Source organism: Malassezia globosa (genome assembly GCF_000181695.2).
Source record: "Malassezia globosa CBS 7966 chromosome Unknown mgl_sf_9.1, whole genome shotgun sequence".
Lineage (NCBI taxonomy): Eukaryota > Fungi > Basidiomycota > Malasseziomycetes > Malasseziales > Malasseziaceae > Malassezia > Malassezia globosa.
Window position 1 is genome coordinate 149,926 of NW_001849862.1, and position 19,469 is coordinate 169,394.

Consider the following 19,469-nt stretch of genomic DNA (forward strand, 5'->3'; position numbering starts at 1 on the left):
AACCGTTTGTCAGCCCACACTTCCATCCACCCCTCCCCCATCGGGGCGCGGCTAGGACGGCGACGCCCACCCAGTCGGTCACGAGCCGCCGGCCGCTTCCAGACACACACGCTTTCCTCGTTGTGCAGGTGCGAGAATGGAATGTCGGCCGAGTGTATCCTTTCACCTCCCCTTCTCTCGGCCTGTTCCCTCCACAAGACGACACCCACTAAAGCGTTCGTCCAATCGAAGAAAACAGACCAGAAGCCAAGCAAGCCGACAGAAAGACGTGTGTCACGACCGCAACTACTTGCTGTCGTATTGAGACAGACACACTCAGTACCAAAGTCGACGCCACTATCTACGCAAGAATTTAGCGACGAGTGGCGACGATGAAACGACTTGCATTCAGAAAGCTTAGCAGATCACGTACGTGTGCGACACCTGCACTGACGCATTTCTACAGCCTCACATCGGAACCACTTACTTCGAAATCTCGTCTCATCCTTACTGACGCATGAACGCATCGTGACGACTGTGGCAAAAGCAAAAGAGGCATCGCGTGTAGCTGATCAGGTCATAACTCTCGGAAAGCGTGGAACACCTACCGCATGGTCAGGTGCACAATCGTTCCTGTTCGCGCATCGTACCACCTTGCCACGCCTGGCAGATATGGCGAAACGTTACGAAGACCGACCCGGTGGGTATACGCGCGTGCATTTGATGGGTCATCGTAAGGGCGACCATGCGCCGCGAGCGATTTTGGAGCTGGTTGACAATCCGACTGATGTGAAGCTAGACATGACTGCGCGGTCTATGGCGCGTGAGACGTATGTGCTTCTGCATCGCGCCCAAAAAACCATTGATTGGCCCACACTTCAAGAGCTAATCAAGGCACAATCGTCCATACCACTTGAGCAAGACACACGATTCCACGAACTGACGCGGAAGAACATCCGCAAGCTTGTCCGGTTCCGTGGTGATGAAGCTCGCAATGCCCTTGCACAAAAGGCCGCTACTTATTTGGAGCGCATGTGGGCTCAAGATACGCTGGAAGGACCGCGTCGCCCTGACATGAAGCTGTGGGATGCCATGGAAATCTCCCGACCAAGTCGCGGCCGCACACTCACTCGTCCTATGACTGGAGCCCGTTTGTATGCTGGACAGCTCTCGGTTCAGCAAGCTGCGCGTGTCGGCACTGAGTTTGAGCAGGCTAAGCCTATGCGTCGTCGTGATCAGACGGTTGCTCCAACTCGGACTGTGCGTTACCAAAAGCCAAGTGTCATTCGTCTGGCAAAGGGTTCATTTGCCAAGCGACACGTCCGCGGTGCATCTACGCCTGCGTCCTAAGCAAAACTTATTCTTATATCTTAGCCAAGGACTTTGCTTTATATGATAAAATACTGGGGATATTCAGCGATGACCAAGATTGTAGTGTCTGTATTTCGAGCTTGTGTCTATGAAAAATGCCCATCGTTTTTTTTTTCTGTACAGCTACAGACGGAGCTGATTTTAGCACCAGTCGTGCAGTTCACATAAATTGAGCGAGGCTGATGTGGTGTTTTTGGTTGTTCAATTACGTCTGACACAGCGGTAACGCTTACAATACGGTTGTGCGCACGTCGCAGCCAAAGTCCATTTGTCGATCGTAGGATGTACCGAGCCATCAACCTTGGTACAATAGGCAACTACTATGATAGTTCGCTTAGCTAGACCCTTTAGATTCTCTGTAAAAGCTAGGCATCTCGTCATGCCATCGATTTGGAATGGTTGAGAATCGAGCACAACGTACGTTCACGATAGACATAGAGGTAGCATTCATTCACGTAAACCCCTCATTAAGTTATTTTGTCGCAAGGACAGCATCACAAAAAAACAGCTGTTGGGTATCGTGTCGTTCTATGTAGCAGACGATGGTGAAAGATCCGCACCAGCCATAGAAGGTGCCGCTATACGAGATGCAGGACCAGGAGCTGTAGAGGTCATGCTAGGCATTGGTCTTGGTATCGGAGTGGACGCAGCAGAAAACCCTGAGATAGGAGCGGCTTCATTATCAGAGCCTAGCCACAATTTGTGGCCTGCATCTCGGTCTGTGCCCGGCACTACGCCTTTGGCAGGCCGTCTGGACGCTAAGTCTGAATCTGCTTGCATTTGTGCTTTGTCAGATGACGAGCGCGAATCTAGGGCAGACAAGGCCATAGTTCGGCGACGCTCTGCCTCCGTTCGTGCATCCACCAGAGGCACGTTTGCAATACTAAGCTCCAGATCCGTGTACCTGGCAGCTGATGGCAGAAGGCCCCATGCTGATACGATACGATGGACAGAATGCATCACCGGCGACAAAAATGGCCGAATAAATGAAGGGAAATACTCAACAAAGGCAAATGATTCGCTTGCATCACCACGCTGTCCCGCTGCGCCATACTGATAAAAACGCAAGTATACCCAGGCGACGATCCAAGCTACTTGGACTTGGAGAAAGGGCGCAACAATGCCCAATAATATGGGAATGTTCGTAAGACCGATCAGTAACATCAGAAGGTCTCGAATTCGGTACGAGTACACCCAAAAAACACTTTGATCTTGCATGAGCTGCGCATATGCTACAAGGAAACCAGTCAAGATAATGTGCATTCCATCAAAATGGGAGTGAAGCATACTAAGTTTCCCTGACGATATTCCCACGGCCATTTGGACAGTGGAAATGAGCAACGCAAGAATCCATGTTATAATATTCGTCACAATAGTGACAATGGTTGAGAACAAGAGAAGCTCCTTCGTGCCCCATTGTTGTTCAAGATACGGTGCACTCAGAGGCACAACCGTCACGTAAAAGAGAAACTGTCTTAGCATACCCGCATATACGTGAAGATACCACGTACCTCGACCCATGATGTCGTGCAAATACTAGATGTCAGTAAAGTCCAAGGAAAGAGCCAGCTCCGTGATGGCACCAACACGACATATGCATAATCGATGACCCTAACGCCGGACACTTGCCACCAACGCAAAGCTGCAAGTACGCTCGTGCCACAAATCAGCGCGCACGTCAAGATACGCGCGCCCAAAGGCAACATCAGTGCAGCTGTCCAGAGTCGTCGTACTTGAGCCTGGATTGCCACCGACGCCATATTCAAATTGCCTTTGCGACTGAGTGTTGATTCAAGTAGTTAGCCTTCGACCAATCCTCTTTATCGCGCCTACTGCCTGATCGTTTGAACCTTTCTAACTCCACATGTATTCACTCAGACGCACTCGAGCACTTGCAGACACCGAGGCACTCATGCATCTGCACCGGTGAAAGAATTGTAAGTGCGTTGAGGAATTATGTTCATTTGTCAAAAATCTGGGTTCGCGGCCGATCGCCGTCGCCATACGCGATTGCTGACACGCCGTTGCCTCATTGCTACGACAACGGCTTGCTTGTATCTAGGCGTTTTGCTTGCCGATACCATCTTGATTCCCATTGCAGCGTGTGTACTGTGGCGGCTTGCCCATACGCGTGTGCGTGATGCCAGATGAGAATGCGTCGACGCAATTTTCTGCGTCTGAAGTCAATTTGCTCATTTACCACTACTTGAAAGAATCCGGTTTTCTTCATACATGCTTTACGCTTCGCTATGAAGCTCGGTTAGATGATGTGACTGCTGCACATCAGCCGATTGTACAACCTGGTCAATTACTTCACTTCTTACATCGCGGTCTTCTTTATACGGAAGCGGAGCGCCATGTCCAGAAATTAAGAAGCATCACAGAGGCAAGTCCCTCGGGCGCAAACGACAATCCTTCCCCATCGGCATCGTTACCTAAACCAGAAGCGCTTGTTGCTCCCACGTGTCTCACGCCTTCGATCGAAGTGCAACCAGAAAAGGTTGAGAAGTATGTAAACGCATCATCACAAACATCGGCGTTACCCTGCCAGCCATCGGCGATGTCTCCTCCCATTGAGCAGCCTGGATCAGCTTCGACGCCTTCCATTAGTGTGGGAAGCACTTCGGCCAAGCGCCGGTTGGACTGGGATGTGCGTGCCTCGGATAAGCGGTCCAGGAACGAGGCTGTGGCCATGGATGTGTCGCCACCCTCAGGAGAACTCCAGTCGGAGGGGTCGGCGCGCCGATCCAAATCAAAGGCGAAAAACGACCATGCTCGCCGCTCAAGTTCTAATGAGCAGCCATTGCCCACAACCTCTTCTTCACGCAGTCCCAAAATCACGCCATCACAGCCTGCATCCATTGATCCGGACGCCATTGTTTTGTCCGGACATACGGCCGAAGTGTTTGTCTCTGCATGGAATCCCACAGTGCCTGATCTCCTTGCTAGTGGTGCGGGTGATGGCACTGTGCGGATTTGGGACATGGCCTCTCCTCATGATCCCCCTGTCGTATGCAAGCACTTACCCCCTACGCAGGCCAAGAATGTCTCGTCCGTTGCTTGGAATCCCGATGGCACACTACTCGCGTCTGGATCCTACGACGGCATTCTACGATTATGGACTCCGCAAGGTGACTTGCATTTGGTCATGTCGATGCACCAGGGACCAATTTTTTCCGTGCGCTGGAATCGTAAAGGTAACTTGTTGCTGACAGGCAGTGCGGATGGCTCCGCAATTGTGTGGGACGTTAGCAGCGGACGCACTCGGCAGCAATTCAGCCTGCACGCTGACAATGTGCTGGATGTGCAATGGCTCACCGGCCGGACCGATGAGAAAGTTGCACACCCGAATCAGGCTCTAGCCGATAGTCTGTTTGCGACGTGTTCCGCCGATAACACTGTGCACGTATGCAAACTTGGTGAACCGAAACCTATCAAGACATATTCGAGACATAAGGATGAAGTCAATGCGATTCGTTTTGACCCATCGCAGACGCTCTTGGCCTCTGCGTCTGATGACGGCTCCGTTCACATATGGGCCCTATGTGTGAGTGGTCTAGCAATGGCCACATCAGTTGTACAGAATGATGCTGATCCGCTCCATGTGCTTCGCGGACACACTCAGGAAGTGTATGCGCTTGCATGGAATTCCACAGGGCCTGGTTCATCGCACGTTGACCAGCCTCGAATGCTTGCCACGGCCAGTTTCGACCATACTGCTAGAATTTGGCATGGTGATACTGGTGCATGTCTTCGCATCATTGATGGACATGAAATGAGCGTGTATGCGATTTGTTTCAGTCCATGCGCACGCTATCTGGCTACAGGCGGTATCGACCACCGCGTTCTTATCACACGCATACTAGTACGTAAATGGGTGAACTACAACGCCTCCGATCGCTGTCTCTAGCTTCACCTACTAACACATTCCAGGATGCACACAGCAAATACACATATATGGGAGATGGCGCCGTAATGGATCTATCGTGGAATAAACAGAACTGTACGGCCGAGAAAACAGAGCATGGTGAACGGTCCGTTTCGGCTTCGTCATCAACGCATGCAACGTCCTTACCACGGATTTCTGTCGCACTGACGGACAAGCACTTGGTGATATTAGAACCACGTGGCCTCACGTGAGTAGGTACATAGTTTTATGGATATCACGTGAACTCAAGTGGACACTCTCACAGCGTAGCGAGTGTGCGAGCTTAGGGCAATCGACCGTCATCTGGTGTCTTTCATCGCACATCACCACCTCAAGTCCCTGACTGACTGGCTCTCTACACCAGCTCAGTCTTTTGTTCTGGAACTTACAGCAAGACAATCTCTGTACTGTTCCTGCAACTGCCTTTGTGCACCGTAACTTGAAATTCAATATGGCTAAGGTTGGAATCCCTAGTACGTATCTGGTGCCTCATTGATGAGAGCAAAGCTAAGCGCGTGTGAGCGCGCACCCCCTTCACAAACTGAGAGTATGAGCTAACAACTTTGCAGAGGACGTTGCCGCTCTCGCTGTCCCAGAGACTGGCTCTGTTCGCCTTTTCGGCAAGTGGGAGTACGTACAGTTCGCGCAGTAGGATGTTGTTGTATACTAACCACTGTTTAGCGCTCAAGATGTTGAGGTCAAGGACATTTCTCTGACGGATTACATTTCGCTCCGTAACAATGTGTTCACGCCTCACACGGCTGGCCGTTACGCCGTGAAGCAGTTCCGCAAGGCTCAAATGCCAATTGTCGAGCGTCTTGTTAATGCTCTCATGTTCCACGGCCGCAACAATGGCAAGAAGCTCATGGCTGTCCGCATTGTTGCCCACGCCTTCGAGATCATTCATCTTCTTACTGACGCCAACCCTATCCAGATTCTCGTGGATGCTATCATCAACACAGGCCCTCGCGAGGACTCGACCCGTATCGGCTCGCAGGGTACTGTGCGCCGTCAGGCTGTTGATGTGTCGCCCCTGCGCCGTGTGAACCAGTCGCTCTATCTCCTCACCACGGGCACCCGTGAGTCGGCTTTCCGTAATGTGAAGAGCATTGCTGAGTGCTTGGCCGATGAGTTGATCAACGCCGCGAAGGGTTCGTCGAACTCGTTCGCCATCAAGAAGAAGGATGAGCTTGAGCGTGTCGCCAAGTCCAACCGTTAAAATTCTTTCCCTCCTTGGGTCAGAGTGCACGCTTGGCTCGAGCTTGTTGTCCACTCGCCGTTTGCACTCTGGGAGTGTAGAGGTCTGTCGACGATCGGGAGAGCAGGTGCAATTCACGTGCTTGCTTGCTCTGTGTATATCCACGAGAGATGGCTAGGCTTTCATTGGGGTTGGGTATGTTGCGATGCTTCTCTCTATTTTCTCTACTTGGAGTTCATGCCCTTTCTCAGCCAAAGCTGAGGATAAGGCGGTTCCTAATCGGAGCGGCTATCTCTTGCTTTATGCCTGTGGTGTCTACCCCTCTATACTCGTACTTTTAAATTAGCCATGTCAATTTAGGATGACGCAAAATGAATCGTACCAGGGAAAGGTAACTCAGTGTGTTTCAACGTAGAATAGCTGGATCTGTACTATGGCTATGGAGCGATGTTCGTATCCACAGTTGTTGTGGGGTCTATGGCCTGAGATACCTGAGTAAGGAAACCATCAAGAAGGCCGGCTCGATTTCCTTCACGTCGTTGGCTCAAAACCTGTTCCAAGTTGGGCTTCGATGTGTGTAGTGGCGTACATATCACGTGGAGTCCGTCAGAATTTGTGGGTGTATGGAACGACTCCCTCTTACAATTATAGAACGCTTTGGCCCAGCCTAGAAAGAGGTTTGACAGCACAGTCGTGCCATTTTGAAGTGCTAAATATGATGAGACAGCTCATTCGATACCCTGCTCTGTTACGAGCATCATCAATGTCTGCTTTGAGGCCGTCATATATGTTACCTGGGACTCTATGTGCGAGAGAAACATGGCATGTGGGTGGGTACCACCAGAAGCGGTGCATATCATCGAATAAGCCCAACCCAACATTTCATGTCAAACAACGAGAGGCACAGGAGACTATTCGACGCCAGAGAAACATAAGTGCAGCAATGTATGCTGCAGCAGGAGTACGTGAGCATGCTGGACGACCATCGAGGAACTCACTCACGCCAAGCTTGTTGCTGCTTTGGGCCTAACCTATGCGGCTGTGCCACTGTATCGGGCATTCTGTGCAGCGACAGGATACAGTGGCACTCCTATGACCGATTCATCACGCTATTCTGAGCCTTCACGTCTAGTTCCCTCGTACACGGACCCATACAATGCGGCACATGCCACGGAACGGATTCGAGTCTCTTTTAATGCAAGTACCTCGAACCAAATTCCCTGGTCATTTGTTCCTGAGCAACGTGAAATCTTCGTGTTGCCAGGAGAGACAGCGCTTACGTTTTTCAAAGCTCACAACAAATCAGACCAAGATATCATTGGAATTGCCACCTACAACGTGATTCCCGATCGGATCGCACCCTACTTCAACAAGATCGAATGTTTCTGCTTCGAAGAACAGAAAATCCGCGCCGGCGAGGAAATTGATCTACCAGTATTCTTCTTCCTCGATAAGGAAATGCTCGAAGACAAGGAAAGTCGTGATGTGAAGGATATAATTCTCGCATACACGTTCTTCAGTGCACGACGGAACCCAGTGAATGGTCAACTCGAGTATGTGACCCAGAAAATAAAAACACACACACGAAACACTAACACATTGCAGACCCGATACCGACCTGTCCCGCTACACTGTTGGAAAGGATGCATTGTAAACGAAGGCGTAGAATTACAATATACGGATGTTGTAGACACAGAAAGATTGACACAGACAGGTTCTATGACTTTAGTCCTTCCTCTTCTCCTTCTTTTCTTTTTTTTCTTTCTTGTCCTTCTTCTCTTTCTTCTCGCTCGTCTCGCCCGCTGCTTCAAGTGCTTTCTTGGCTGCCTTCTTCTCCTTCTTCCGACGCTTACGCTCCTCTTCTGTTTCTTCCCTGTCCTCACTATCCGCATCAGCCTTGCGTTTCTTAGCCTTCTCACTGGAAGACGCATCGCCAGCCTCAGGTTCGATGTCAGCTTCGTCTTCAGCTTCGGTCTCGTTTGCTTCATCGTCGTCATCATCAGCTGCTTCGCTCTTCGACATCATCGAGGTATCAGGCCCTGTTGTGGGCTCGTCGGCAGCTCTATCAGCGTCAGGCTTTGAGTAATCGACATATTCTTTCGACCACTTCTCGGGTGTGACGCCCTCGATCTCATGACCATGTTTGTCGAGCTTGCCTTCTTTAACAAGCTTTTTCTTTTCCAAAGCCTTCGGACCCAGACCCCAGCGGCGTGGATAGGTGTCGCGCTCCATAATACAGCGCTTGACCTTCGCGACAATACCATGATCACATGTCGACAGATCAACGGTAGTCATCTGAGCAATGCCGATGGCAATGGCTTCACCTTTAGTGGTGATCAAGACCACCTCGTCATTCAGTTCAATATTCGACTCAAAGCGCAACAAGCCAGGAATCATGAGCTTTGCGCCGTAGCAAACAGCATTTACAGCACTGTCCTTCACGACAATACGCTTGTAGCCGACCAGGAGTGATTCGAGTGGGCGGATCACATGTCGAAGGTACGATTCATCTCGTTGGTTATCATACAACCATTGCGCGTCCAGAACGTCATGCATTGTCACCATATTGTCGTCTTCACTCAATGCACCGCTGCGAACACGACGCAGCTCTTGCATGTGGCCACCGACACCCAGCAAAAGTCCAAGATGCACACACAAAGTACGAATGTAAGTGCCTGCCTCACAGCTGACCCAGAATACTGCCAAGTGACGATCATTGTCGAATTCGAGTAATTTAGATTCGTAAATCGTTCGGATACGAAGCTGGCGCTTCACAGCCGAAATCAAAGGTGGGCGTTGAAACAGAGCGCCCGTAAGTGTCTCAAGCACGCGAGGCAACTTGCTCACATCGTCGAGTTTGTCGTGCAAGCGAAGAACAGCCACATACTCCTTGCCTGCACCCTGCTGAGACTTGACCAGGCGCGTTGCTCGGTCGATACATACAATTAAACACCCCGTTACCTTCGGGTCAAGCGTACCGGAATGACCTGTCTTTTCCACACGCAGAATACGACGAAGCCAAGCAACTACTTCGTGCGACGAAGGGTTGGATGGCTTGTCCAAATTGATCACACCACTGCTCACATACGTCAGGATATCGCGCTTCAGTGGCGTGCAGCCGTGCGGAATTGGTGTGAAATGGCTGCTGCGCACAAGTAGCTTATCATAGTCCTTCAAGAGTAAAGGCCATTCAGAAAATCGGAGACTTGGGCCCGAGTTGTCGGGCTTGATCATGAAATCAGAAGTGTCATTCATGCTGCAACACTAACAAGCCCCCTGCTGGTTGTCGCTACTGATGCAATGACACAATGCACACGACTTTCTCTCACCAGTGAGACCCACCGATTTTTTTTCTCGGACTGAGTTGTGCGCCACGAAATGACAAACCAAGCGGGTAATGTTCTAAAGGGTGACAGGAAGTTGCATCGAGCATGTGGGGCCACGTGGAATCTTAGGACAAATTGATCACGTGTTAGAAGACATAGTGGATTTGTAGTTCTGCAGCCTCCCAATATTGCTTCTTCTTCTTACGCTTTGCTGATCCAAACCAGTAGGCCGCATACATTCAAAAAAAAAATGGCTGTCACGAAGACAAACAAGGTTGTTGGCGCTGGCGCCTCAAAGGCTTCTGCCAAGGGCAACAGCTTCTTCATTGACTTCTCGGGTCCTGCCAACGACAAGGTGCTGGACGGTGATGCTTTCGAGAAGTTCCTGCACGACCGCATCAAGGTTGACGGCAAAGCTGGTCAGCTTGGTGATGTTGTGCAGATTTCGCGCGAGGGTGAGGGCAAGATCTGGGTCAAGACGACGATTCCTTTCTCGAAGCGCTACCTCAAGTACTTGACAAAGAAGTTCCTGAAGCGTGCTGAGCTTCGTGACTGGCTGCGTGTTGTTGCGACATCTAAGGCTGGCTTCGAAGTCAAGTTCTTCAACGTGTCGTACGACCAGGAAGAAGAGGAGGAGGGTGATGAGGAGTAAATTGTTATCTCCCCGTAATCGTGGCATATGGACGTGGGCGTTGGATTTGTGCGTGGTTGTCCGGGTAGCCGAGGATCTTTCTGCATTTGACCTGTGTTGCAAGTAGAAAGTATCACGTTGCACACTTGTTTCATTCGTTCCGTTTCCACGCGTCCCTGATGATATTTTCTCCCTCCAAAAATTACATAGTGATACAGCTCGCATTGCTATGGTGATTTACTATGTATTCTTTCCATTCTGGATGTGCTGGTTTTCAGTCGCTCATTTGTCGCGCTAAAACGATAGTTAGTACCCCTTGGGGATCTGACGTTTCCGATGAGAGGAGCTACGCTTTTTCCCGTTACGCTTATCAATACGTTCTGTTTGGTCAATACGCTATTCGCATTTTTTAGACTTACTCTGCGCACGTAGTTCCTTTTTCATACGTCGGTCAACCATCCGGTATCGGCCTTTCGTCCCTGCAGGTCGTCCTTTAATACCGCGGTTTGGACCACGAGCAACAACAAGCTGAGGAGCCTTCTTTTCAGTCTTTTGGCCTGAGCGGGCAATAATCTTGCTAATGTTTTCTGCCTTCTCACGCTCGGACAAGTCGGCATTCTCATTGATAGCTTCTGCTTTCTTTTGTGCACGCTCAAGTCGCATGGCAGCACGATGCTTCTTTCGCGCTTTGGCTTCAGCAACCTTTTTAATCGGCCGTGCATCCAAGGCACGCTGTCGTGCACGGAGTGCTTCAACAGCCTCCTTCGATAGTGGGATATTTGTCTTGTAGTGTTTGTTTTCATCCTCTAGGAACCATTCCGGTAAGCCAGACTTGTCGTTGAAACTGTGACGATTAAAGCCTTGGTTTACGAGATCCGTCTTGGTCATTTGACGGTTCACAAGAGCATGCGCCATAGATACTGCCTCAGCTGTTTGCAAACCGTGCTTTCTGATACGTTCTTGATTCCTTGCAACCTGGTCTTCATCATCCACATTCCAGTCGTCATCGGGGATAGAATCAAGTTCATTAGATGGCACAAGTTCCATAGTGTCGTCATCTTCGTCCATATCATGCTGGTCATCAAGTTCTTCTGAATCATTTTCTTCTTCATCTTCTTCCTCGCCTTCTTCTTCCAGTTCAGGCGTTGGTTCGCGCGACACTTTCTTCGACATAGGGGCAAGCATTTCCAACGGCACCATGTCCTGAAACACAGGATTGTCAAACCACAGTGCTGAGGCTGCGCTTTGTTGCTGATCCACACTCTTAAAGGGCTCAAGAGGTCTCAGGGAAATGTCGCCACTCTGTGACAACTTAGGCGTGCTCTTTGCAGCTGCATGAGGCTTGCGCAGCTGTGACCGGTCACTGGACACCTCAAGTTCACGCGAATTATCTCTCTCGTCCTCATCGTCCTCAGCATCATCCGAGTCATATGTTTCCTCATGGAATTTCCGCTTATTCATTGCATCGTACCCCATGGCCTTCGGCCCATCTTCGTCACTGTCTCCTTGATCTGTACCATCGTCTGACTTGGACGATATACCATCCCATTCCTCGTACTTTCCGGACTTGCGTCTAGCTTCCTTCGCGAGGTACTTGGTGTCACGTCTTTGAAGCTGCTGCTGGTACTGCTCATAGAGTGTGTCCATGCCTGACTCCAGCTCACGAATACGACGCTCACGATCGTCGTCGACGTCCAAATCATCATCATCGTCGTCATCCTCTTCGTTCCCTTGTTCGTGGTGAACGTCATCATTATTATCAGAACTTTGGGCTTCATCAGCATCGAGTAAATCGACAGAGTTCGCACCCCTCTCCAGTGCTGGCCGCCTATTCACCGAATCAAGAGAAAACATGTCTTCGCCCTGAAGTGCGCGATCCTGCCAGTCTTCACCGGCGTCGGCAGGTAGAGTCATATTAAGCTGTAGTTTTTGGAGACTCTTGGCGCGTGCTTCATTGCGTCTGCGTCGTTCCTTCCGCGCCCGTCTCGAGGCTTCTTCATTAAGCCGTGCCAGTTCCTCGTCCATCGCATCCTCTTCGTTCAGCGGCTCCATTTCCACCGTGACATTATGTGATTCGGTTTTATCGGGACGGGCATCGAGATTCATCGATTGGCGCACGGCTTTGCGCCACTTCATCAGCGACGAGAAGTCGCGCCGACCAAGGACTTTCAGATCCTCACAATTCGCCTTGATATCATCATTTGTCGCCGGATGCTGGAGATATGTCTTGTCAACGTCAGTGTCAAAAGTAATGCGGTTGTAGGTACCGAGCATGGCAACTGCATCAGCACCGCGAATATAGGCATCAGCACCGATGGTTTTATACAGGGTATAATTGCCTTCTTCGTAACCTTCACGTTTGCGCCGGCTCTTCTCAGGATTGAGGACATTTTCTAGCAAATTTTGCGAGCTTGTTCCCAGAAGATCCTTCCCAGACGGATCCAACTCTTTGAATACGTAGCGAGGGTCAAGGAACTTGGGATCAATACGCGACAGGTTCTTAAAGCGCTGGCATACAACAAAAATCTCTGCAGATACGTTTCGAGATGACGGCGGCTTCGTTGCTTCCACGTGGTGAAAAAGCTGCTGGAAAACCCACATTAGATTATTATAGTCTTTCGAGCGGAAAACCTTTGTCACAAATGTACCGCCAGGAACAAGGAACTCGACTGCGAGTCTAAGGGACTGCAGTGTAAGTTCATTCTGTGCGTACGCATCCTGAACCCAAGCCGTACCGACGTTCGGTGCGCCATCATGAAGAACAACATCAGCTTTCCAATCCTTCATGTGTTCTTGTAGTTGTTCTCGACACCGGTACGAGTTGATGTCCTCGGCAAAAGTTATGCATCGAGGAATGGGTTTGATGGCCACAAGATCTACGCCCAGAATAAGGCTGTTCGGTGGCATGTGTTTGCTTGCAACCTGAAGCCATCCACCTGGTGCAGCGCACAAATCAATGCAGCAGTGTGCGTTCTCTAAGAAATTGTATTTCTTGTTCAATTGTACAAGCTTGAAAGCAGCACGCGATCGATATCCCTGCTCCTTCGCAAGCCAGTAGAACTTATCCAGACGGCCCTTTCCGGCCTTTTTCTCGTGCTTTCCCATTCTATACGAATGACGCAGCAGCTGCGAGGAAGGGACGGCACCGTATCGTCAAGGAAAGAGCAAGAAATACCAAAAATGTGGTCCTATGCCCTCACTCACTTTGATGACGCACACAAACTTTCCTATGGAGTCAAAAGATTGAAAAAAAATTGGCCCAACCCCTCTCCGCACAGTAGACTTCTTATTAAAGATGCACTCCACGTGACACGTTCGCGGTGGTGAGCAGAGGTGAGACAAGAGGGCGAAAAGCGAAAAATGCCGGGCGATCCGAAAGAACCCACTCATAGAAAATCACAAAGGATTCTTCTTTATGGCTGACGCCTCGACCTCGACGTCCACCGCGCAGCAGCAACAGCAGCAGCACAGGATGGATCCTACATCTTCGGTTGAAGATATTGATTTCTCGGATATCGAGGCAAAATATGAAGTGCACATGGATGAGGGGCTGGACAATGACATTGTAATCAACGGCGTACCAATTGTGACGTCTGCTAAGGAGCAGCGTCTGTTTGAGGCAATCCAGAAACGATTCCGCACACAGGCCAACATTGATGTGAGCCTGGATGCGATGCACATCCCATACAAAGAGGATGGCGAGTCAAAAGGCTATATTATCATGGAACTCGCCAACAATGAAGAGGCGACGCAAGCGATCCGTGCTATGAATGGATATGCGTTTGACAAGAGGCACCGCTTCGTGCTGAACCGTCTTACAGATGTAGAACGTCTTGCAAACATGGACGAAGCGTACAAGGACCCTGAAGAGGAGCCATTCCACCAGCGTGGACATCTTCGTTCATGGCTGATGGACCAGGCCGGACGCGATCAGGTCGTGATGTGTGCGCGCGACGATGTGCTTGTGTCGTGGCACAGCCGGACTGCCCAGCCCGATGAAGCTCACAAACGCACGCGCTGGACTGAGTCGTATGTGCAATGGTCGCCACTTGGTACATACTTGGCTACATTTCATATGCAGGGTATCGCTCTGTGGGGCGGCCCAACGTGGGAACGAATCATGCGATACCCACACCCTGGTGTGCGTCTTGTTGATTTTAGTCCGAATGAGAAGTACATGGTGACATGGTCGCCGGAACCGATACAAGTGTCCGATAATGCGCCGCAAGGACCCCAGTTCTTTGCGCCAGAAGACGAGGGCAATCGTGTCGCTGTGTGGGACGTAAGAACAGGTCACCTTTTGCGCACGTTCCCAATCTTACAAGAGGACACGACAGGACCCACAGGTCCCGCGATCAAGGGCTTTAGCTGGCCATTCCTGAAATGGAGTGGGGACAGCAAGTACTGTGCAAAGGTGACACCAGGCAAAGGCATAAGCGTGTATCAATTGCCATCGATGGGTCTACTTGACCAGAAGAGTATCAAGATTGAAGGCGTGGTCGATTTTGAGTGGTGCCCGCTCGGCGACAAGGATAAGGACGCGTTAGAAATCTGGAATGACGGCAAGAACAAAGACCTGCCTAAGGGCTTCAAAAAGCCTCGCGACAATATGCTTGTGTACTGGCAACCAGAAGTCCAAAACCAGCCTGCGCGTGTGACTGTGATCAGTGTGCCGAAGCGAGAGATCTTACGCTCAAAGAACTTGTTTAATGTCGCAGACTGCAAGTTGCATTGGCACCCACAAGGAGACTTTTTGTGCGTCAAAGTCGACCGACAGACGAAGACGAAAAAAACTGTGTTTTGCAACTTTGAGCTTTTCCGCATGAGGGAAAAGGACTTCCCGGTCGAAGTTGTCGAGCTGAAGGACCCTGTGGTGGCATTTGCGTGGGAACCACAAGGCACGCATTTCGCTGTAATCTCCAGCAACGACCCGAATCTAGGTGTTGTGGCCCCTAGTATCACCCTCAAGACGCAGTTACACTTCTACCATCTACACCCTCGTGGCGATTTCCGGCTCCTGAAAACACTGGACAACAAGACCTGCAATGCGTTGTTCTGGTCGCCACGTGGTCGTCACTTGCTCACAGCAACGCTCGGCTCGTCGAGCAAATTTGATCTCGAATGGTACGACGTTGACTTTAACAACGATGCGCGACAGAACTCGTCAGGCGAAGTGCTGGAGGAAGTGAAGCTGATTGGATCTGGCGAGCACTATAGCATCACGGATGTGGAATGGGACCCTAGTGGCCGTTTTGTAACTACTTCCTCCAGCCTTTGGCGCCACTCAATGGAACAAGGCTATGCGATCTGGGACTTCCGTGGTAACGAACTGCAAAAGAATATCATTGAGCAATTCAAGCAAATTCTGTGGCGGCCCCGCCCACGATCTTTGCTTAGCAAGGACGAGATGAAACGCGTGCGCAGGAACCTCAAAGAATTCTCGAAAGTATTCGACCAGGAAGACCAAGAGGCCGAGAGCAGCCAGGCTCTTGCGCACCGCGAAGAGTACAAGCGCATGCTCGAAGAATGGAAGAGTTGGCGTGCATACAACCGCGAGGCGCTCCAGAAGGCTCAAGAAGAGGGCAAAGAGCCGACAGCTATATCCAGTGCCTCGCAGCTTGAGAAGGAGAGCACAGAGGAAATCCAGGAGTGGGTCGAGGAGGTATTGGAGGAGAAAGAGGAAGTCGTCGGGTAGTCTTTTTGCATGTTGTAGATGAACAACGGTTCAAGGAGATTTCAGCGATAGAATGGGTACTTCCATCACAAAATCCAAGAAGGGCTCTCTTTCTCTCTCTCTGGACGGCCCGAAGACGGTGCCGACGATGAGCGACGAGGGTCGATGTCAGATTAATCCTCTAGTGATCGATGCTACGCATATAAAATCTGCTTACGTTTGCTATTTACACACACACACACACACACATTGGAGTAAAGGCAATTCTCAGTCCTTAACCCGTTTTGAGCAAGCTCTTTGTATAGACATGTGTGAAAGTAGCAACACCATGTGGCCAACATCTACTGAAATGCATGAAATGATCACCATTACTTTTTAGTGCCATTGACCTTAATCCATTGCGAACGAGCACCAAGACACGAAGACACAAAGCCAGCAAGACCCACCATACCATCATTGGCATTGATCCAGCCCGTCGACGAGCCTGGGTTGATCCAGTCACAAAGGTCCTGAAGCATCTGCAGACGTACAGCCCTGGTTTCGACGGCAATCTGGTTAAGCTCCACGCGGCGCTCAGCTTCCTTTTCAGCCGTCGCTTTCGGACGTTGCGCCATCTTGTTACGTTGGATCAGGTTGTACGACTTGTACGTGCCGCTAATAAGCGAGAACGTCAGACCAGCGAGCCAAAAGCGCGCGGCATTCTTGGCGATTTTCTGGTATGTTTCCTTCTCGAAGACATATGCCTTTGAGCCATGCGCCCATTGGAGAGCATCAAGAATCAGGTACAAAGCATATCCAAGCTGACGTCCAACAGCGGTCACCTTAAGCACAATGTCCGGCGTAGACAAAGCTTTCATTGCAGCTTGGAAGTGTTCCAAAAACTTGCCGATACGAAACACTGGCATGACGGTTAGTATGTGCATAGAAATAAGGGGGGAATACTAAGGCACAAAGAACGGCATTGCAAAATACGAATACGTACGCTTACGACTCAGGCCGATGTTCGACTTGATTGAAGAGAAGCGCGTCACCGTCTCCTTTGGTGCACCCATGGTCAAGTAGTACCATGCAAGGAACCGCGAAAGGTACTGAACGGCACGCGATGTCTTGTCACGACCAACAGTCGTGCTCCAGAACTTAAGCACTTGCGATACGTATGGATGCATCACGATCTGCTGCACAGAAGCCATGATGTAGTGGGCTAGGCTGGTTTGGTGGGCAAAAGGCACGTAATGTGGGGGACAGGTGGGGAAAAACGACTCAACAAGGGCCGGTAGGCAATCGGCGCTTGGTGTGCACACATTTTCCTAGTTCGACGTCCCACACTGCGCCGTCGGCTGCACATGCATGATTTGGTAATGACTAATTCGTCTGGCAACCTTGTTCTGGGGGTGCCAACCGTTCGTGCAGACGACACGTGGGACGTGCATGATTGCATGTTTGGCCCCATAAAGTGTTCCCAGCTACAGATGCTCCTACATGATAGTACAGTTGGAAGAAAGCCAATGAGATGAACCGCCTCTTTGAGGACTAGCTTCCAAAGACGAGGCAGCGGCCGAAGATGATGATGGCGTGCCGGTCGGTGACGAAAGAAGTTGCTTATCAAGGATCTTGAGCGCTGCACGAGCGGTCTCCATCATATGCCGTGCTGTGGCAGACGTGTCATGGTCAGGTTTCACGGCGGCAGACACTCCCCTTAGTGTAGCGGACGATGAGCGTTCCTGTTGTTGCTGCTCGATCTTCTGACAGAGTTTCACAGCTCGAGTGTATACGAGTCTGGCCTCTTCCAAGTCAGAAGCAGGCGTGTCAGTGTCATCTCTACCGCGGCCTTCCATGAGGATCGCGCCGTAGTTCATCATGGCAGGAAGAAACAGCCTTGACGCTGCTGCTGCAAACCATTCTCGTGCGCTTCGATTGTCTGGTAAGACACCTTGCCGGGCTTTATGCTCCTTTTCCGACATAGATGTTCGCATGTACAGCAAGCCCATGTTGTAGGCACTCGCCGCATGTCCCTTTTGTGCTGCTTGCAAAAAATAGCGAGCAGCCAAAGCAGATGAATTTGCTGCGTTTGCCATTTCAGCACGATCTGCCTGGGTGCGCGCACGCGTGAGATAGATAGTGCCTAGGGCGTGACTTGCTTGCGCACTTCCACCACGTGCACCATGTTCAAAGCACGTAAGTGCTCGCAACTTGTCTTGGGGAACAAACTGACCACCGTGGTACAGTTGCCCAAGTTCATACCACGCTTCCGCATACCCATTCCTTCCAGCCCGCTGCCATAAATCCACTGCCATCTGCACCTGTTTGTCTGCTGCATCGGCACCTGTCTTGCTCAGTACTTTCGCCAGTACAAGACGCCCCATACCAAATTGGGCCCGAGCGTGACCTTTGCGCGCAAGTTGTGAGTACGCTGCCGTGGCTGCTTCGGCCTGAAGTACATCCAATTGCTTCGAATGCGTGGATAGAAGTCCCTCCATAACCATTGTGGCCCATGAATACCTAGCGTCTTCGTCCCCACGTCGCGAAGCGATTCCGTACATCACGCCAACTATGGCCAGGCGTTGTGGCTCATAGTTCATTTGAAGCACGGCTGATGCAAGTTTTCGCAATGCAGATACAGGAACATTCCCTCGCTCAAGTATTCCCAAAACGTCCATCTCACATTGTTTTGAACACACCCGGAATGAATCAACCGAGTGGCCTGACGGTCCCTCGCCGTGCGCCAGCGCACGAGCGATGAACTCTAAGATGGATAGTGCCTCTTCTCGCGGGATTGGGTACTTTTTCATAGGTGGGAGAAATCCTTTTGTCAATAGCAACGGGCCTCGTACGTACTTGTGCCGTTTGCGTTGTCCCTTGGACTCGCATCTGCCTCGTTTACCGTCGCTGCTACGGCGCCGGGCAGCTCCGCTTGAGTGAGCAGAAGAGGCGCACTATGAATGGCACGGTTGTCAGGATATACGACTACGTGTTTCCATGTTCCATTCCATAATAGGGAGGCACGGAGCCCATTCGCCATGACCCTTGTCGTTGCTCTCACATCCGTTGCTGCATGTCGGAGCATGGTAGCGGGGAGTGATTGTGTTGCTCCACAACCGTTCACGAAATTTGGCCCATATTTCTAACAAAAACACGTTTTAGCGCCGCGAAATCGGCCTCCATGCAAGCATTGAGTGGATAATGGATTCAAGCCACAGACGCCATGGTCGACGTCACTGGCGAGCATCATTTCTAAAAGAAACTACAATCATTGAAGTCAGCTATGCCCATCGAACAAACGTGGAATTTGAAACAGAAAAATCCATTTGGTAGCAAGTCGATAGGATATTTCCATATGCATGATTTCGTTGAAAGATGAAAAC

The 19,469-nt window shown here is 50.6% G+C and overlaps 11 protein-coding genes across 11 annotated transcripts; 6 read left to right on the forward strand and 5 right to left on the reverse strand.

The window, feature by feature from the left end:
• Positions 1 to 651: 651 nt before the first annotated feature.
• MGL_3406 (uncharacterized protein) lies at positions 652 to 1,329 on the forward strand (the record flags this gene model as incomplete). The annotated part of the gene is made up of 1 exon (XM_001729319.1): positions 652 to 1,329. The coding sequence occupies one exon, from the start codon at positions 652 to 654 to the stop codon at positions 1,327 to 1,329; it is 678 nt and encodes a 225-aa protein (XP_001729371.1).
• A 549-nt stretch (positions 1,330 to 1,878) lies between these two features.
• MGL_3407 (uncharacterized protein) lies at positions 1,879 to 2,832 on the reverse strand (the record flags this gene model as incomplete). The annotated part of the gene is made up of 1 exon (XM_001729320.1): positions 1,879 to 2,832. One exon carries the CDS (start codon positions 2,830 to 2,832, stop codon positions 1,879 to 1,881), a length of 954 nt encoding a protein of 317 aa, XP_001729372.1.
• A 474-nt stretch (positions 2,833 to 3,306) lies between these two features.
• MGL_3408 (uncharacterized protein) lies at positions 3,307 to 5,490 on the forward strand (the record flags this gene model as incomplete). The annotated part of the gene is made up of 3 exons (XM_001729321.1): positions 3,307 to 3,483; positions 3,638 to 5,215; positions 5,284 to 5,490. The coding sequence occupies 3 exons, from the start codon at positions 3,307 to 3,309 to the stop codon at positions 5,488 to 5,490; spliced, it is 1,962 nt and encodes a 653-aa protein (XP_001729373.1).
• Positions 5,491 to 5,729: 239 nt separating this feature from the next.
• MGL_3409 (uncharacterized protein) lies at positions 5,730 to 6,497 on the forward strand (the record flags this gene model as incomplete). Its single annotated transcript, XM_001729322.1, has 3 exons — positions 5,730 to 5,751; positions 5,848 to 5,908; positions 5,960 to 6,497. 3 exons carry the CDS (start codon positions 5,730 to 5,732, stop codon positions 6,495 to 6,497), a joined length of 621 nt encoding a protein of 206 aa, XP_001729374.1.
• A 922-nt stretch (positions 6,498 to 7,419) lies between these two features.
• Positions 7,420 to 8,130, forward strand: MGL_3410 (uncharacterized protein; the record flags this gene model as incomplete). Its single annotated transcript, XM_001729323.1, has 3 exons — positions 7,420 to 7,437; positions 7,485 to 8,029; positions 8,082 to 8,130. 3 exons carry the CDS (start codon positions 7,420 to 7,422, stop codon positions 8,128 to 8,130), a joined length of 612 nt encoding a protein of 203 aa, XP_001729375.1.
• Positions 8,131 to 8,201: 71 nt separating this feature from the next.
• On the reverse strand, positions 8,202 to 9,731 carry MGL_3411 (uncharacterized protein; the record flags this gene model as incomplete). The annotated part of the gene is made up of 1 exon (XM_001729324.1): positions 8,202 to 9,731. One exon carries the CDS (start codon positions 9,729 to 9,731, stop codon positions 8,202 to 8,204), a length of 1,530 nt encoding a protein of 509 aa, XP_001729376.1.
• A 321-nt stretch (positions 9,732 to 10,052) lies between these two features.
• Positions 10,053 to 10,454, forward strand: MGL_3412 (uncharacterized protein; the record flags this gene model as incomplete). The annotated part of the gene is made up of 1 exon (XM_001729325.1): positions 10,053 to 10,454. One exon carries the CDS (start codon positions 10,053 to 10,055, stop codon positions 10,452 to 10,454), a length of 402 nt encoding a protein of 133 aa, XP_001729377.1.
• A 375-nt stretch (positions 10,455 to 10,829) lies between these two features.
• MGL_3413 (uncharacterized protein) lies at positions 10,830 to 13,538 on the reverse strand (the record flags this gene model as incomplete). Its single annotated transcript, XM_001729326.1, has 1 exon — positions 10,830 to 13,538. The coding sequence occupies one exon, from the start codon at positions 13,536 to 13,538 to the stop codon at positions 10,830 to 10,832; it is 2,709 nt and encodes a 902-aa protein (XP_001729378.1).
• A 310-nt stretch (positions 13,539 to 13,848) lies between these two features.
• On the forward strand, positions 13,849 to 16,128 carry MGL_3414 (uncharacterized protein; the record flags this gene model as incomplete). Its single annotated transcript, XM_001729327.1, has 1 exon — positions 13,849 to 16,128. The coding sequence occupies one exon, from the start codon at positions 13,849 to 13,851 to the stop codon at positions 16,126 to 16,128; it is 2,280 nt and encodes a 759-aa protein (XP_001729379.1).
• A 347-nt stretch (positions 16,129 to 16,475) lies between these two features.
• Positions 16,476 to 17,297, reverse strand: MGL_3415 (uncharacterized protein; the record flags this gene model as incomplete). The annotated part of the gene is made up of 2 exons (XM_001729328.1): positions 16,476 to 17,005; positions 17,090 to 17,297. The coding sequence occupies 2 exons, from the start codon at positions 17,295 to 17,297 to the stop codon at positions 16,476 to 16,478; spliced, it is 738 nt and encodes a 245-aa protein (XP_001729380.1).
• Positions 17,298 to 17,582: 285 nt separating this feature from the next.
• MGL_3416 (uncharacterized protein) lies at positions 17,583 to 19,171 on the reverse strand (the record flags this gene model as incomplete). The annotated part of the gene is made up of 2 exons (XM_001729329.1): positions 17,583 to 18,910; positions 18,943 to 19,171. 2 exons carry the CDS (start codon positions 19,169 to 19,171, stop codon positions 17,583 to 17,585), a joined length of 1,557 nt encoding a protein of 518 aa, XP_001729381.1.
• Between the last annotated feature and the right edge of the window lie 298 nt (positions 19,172 to 19,469).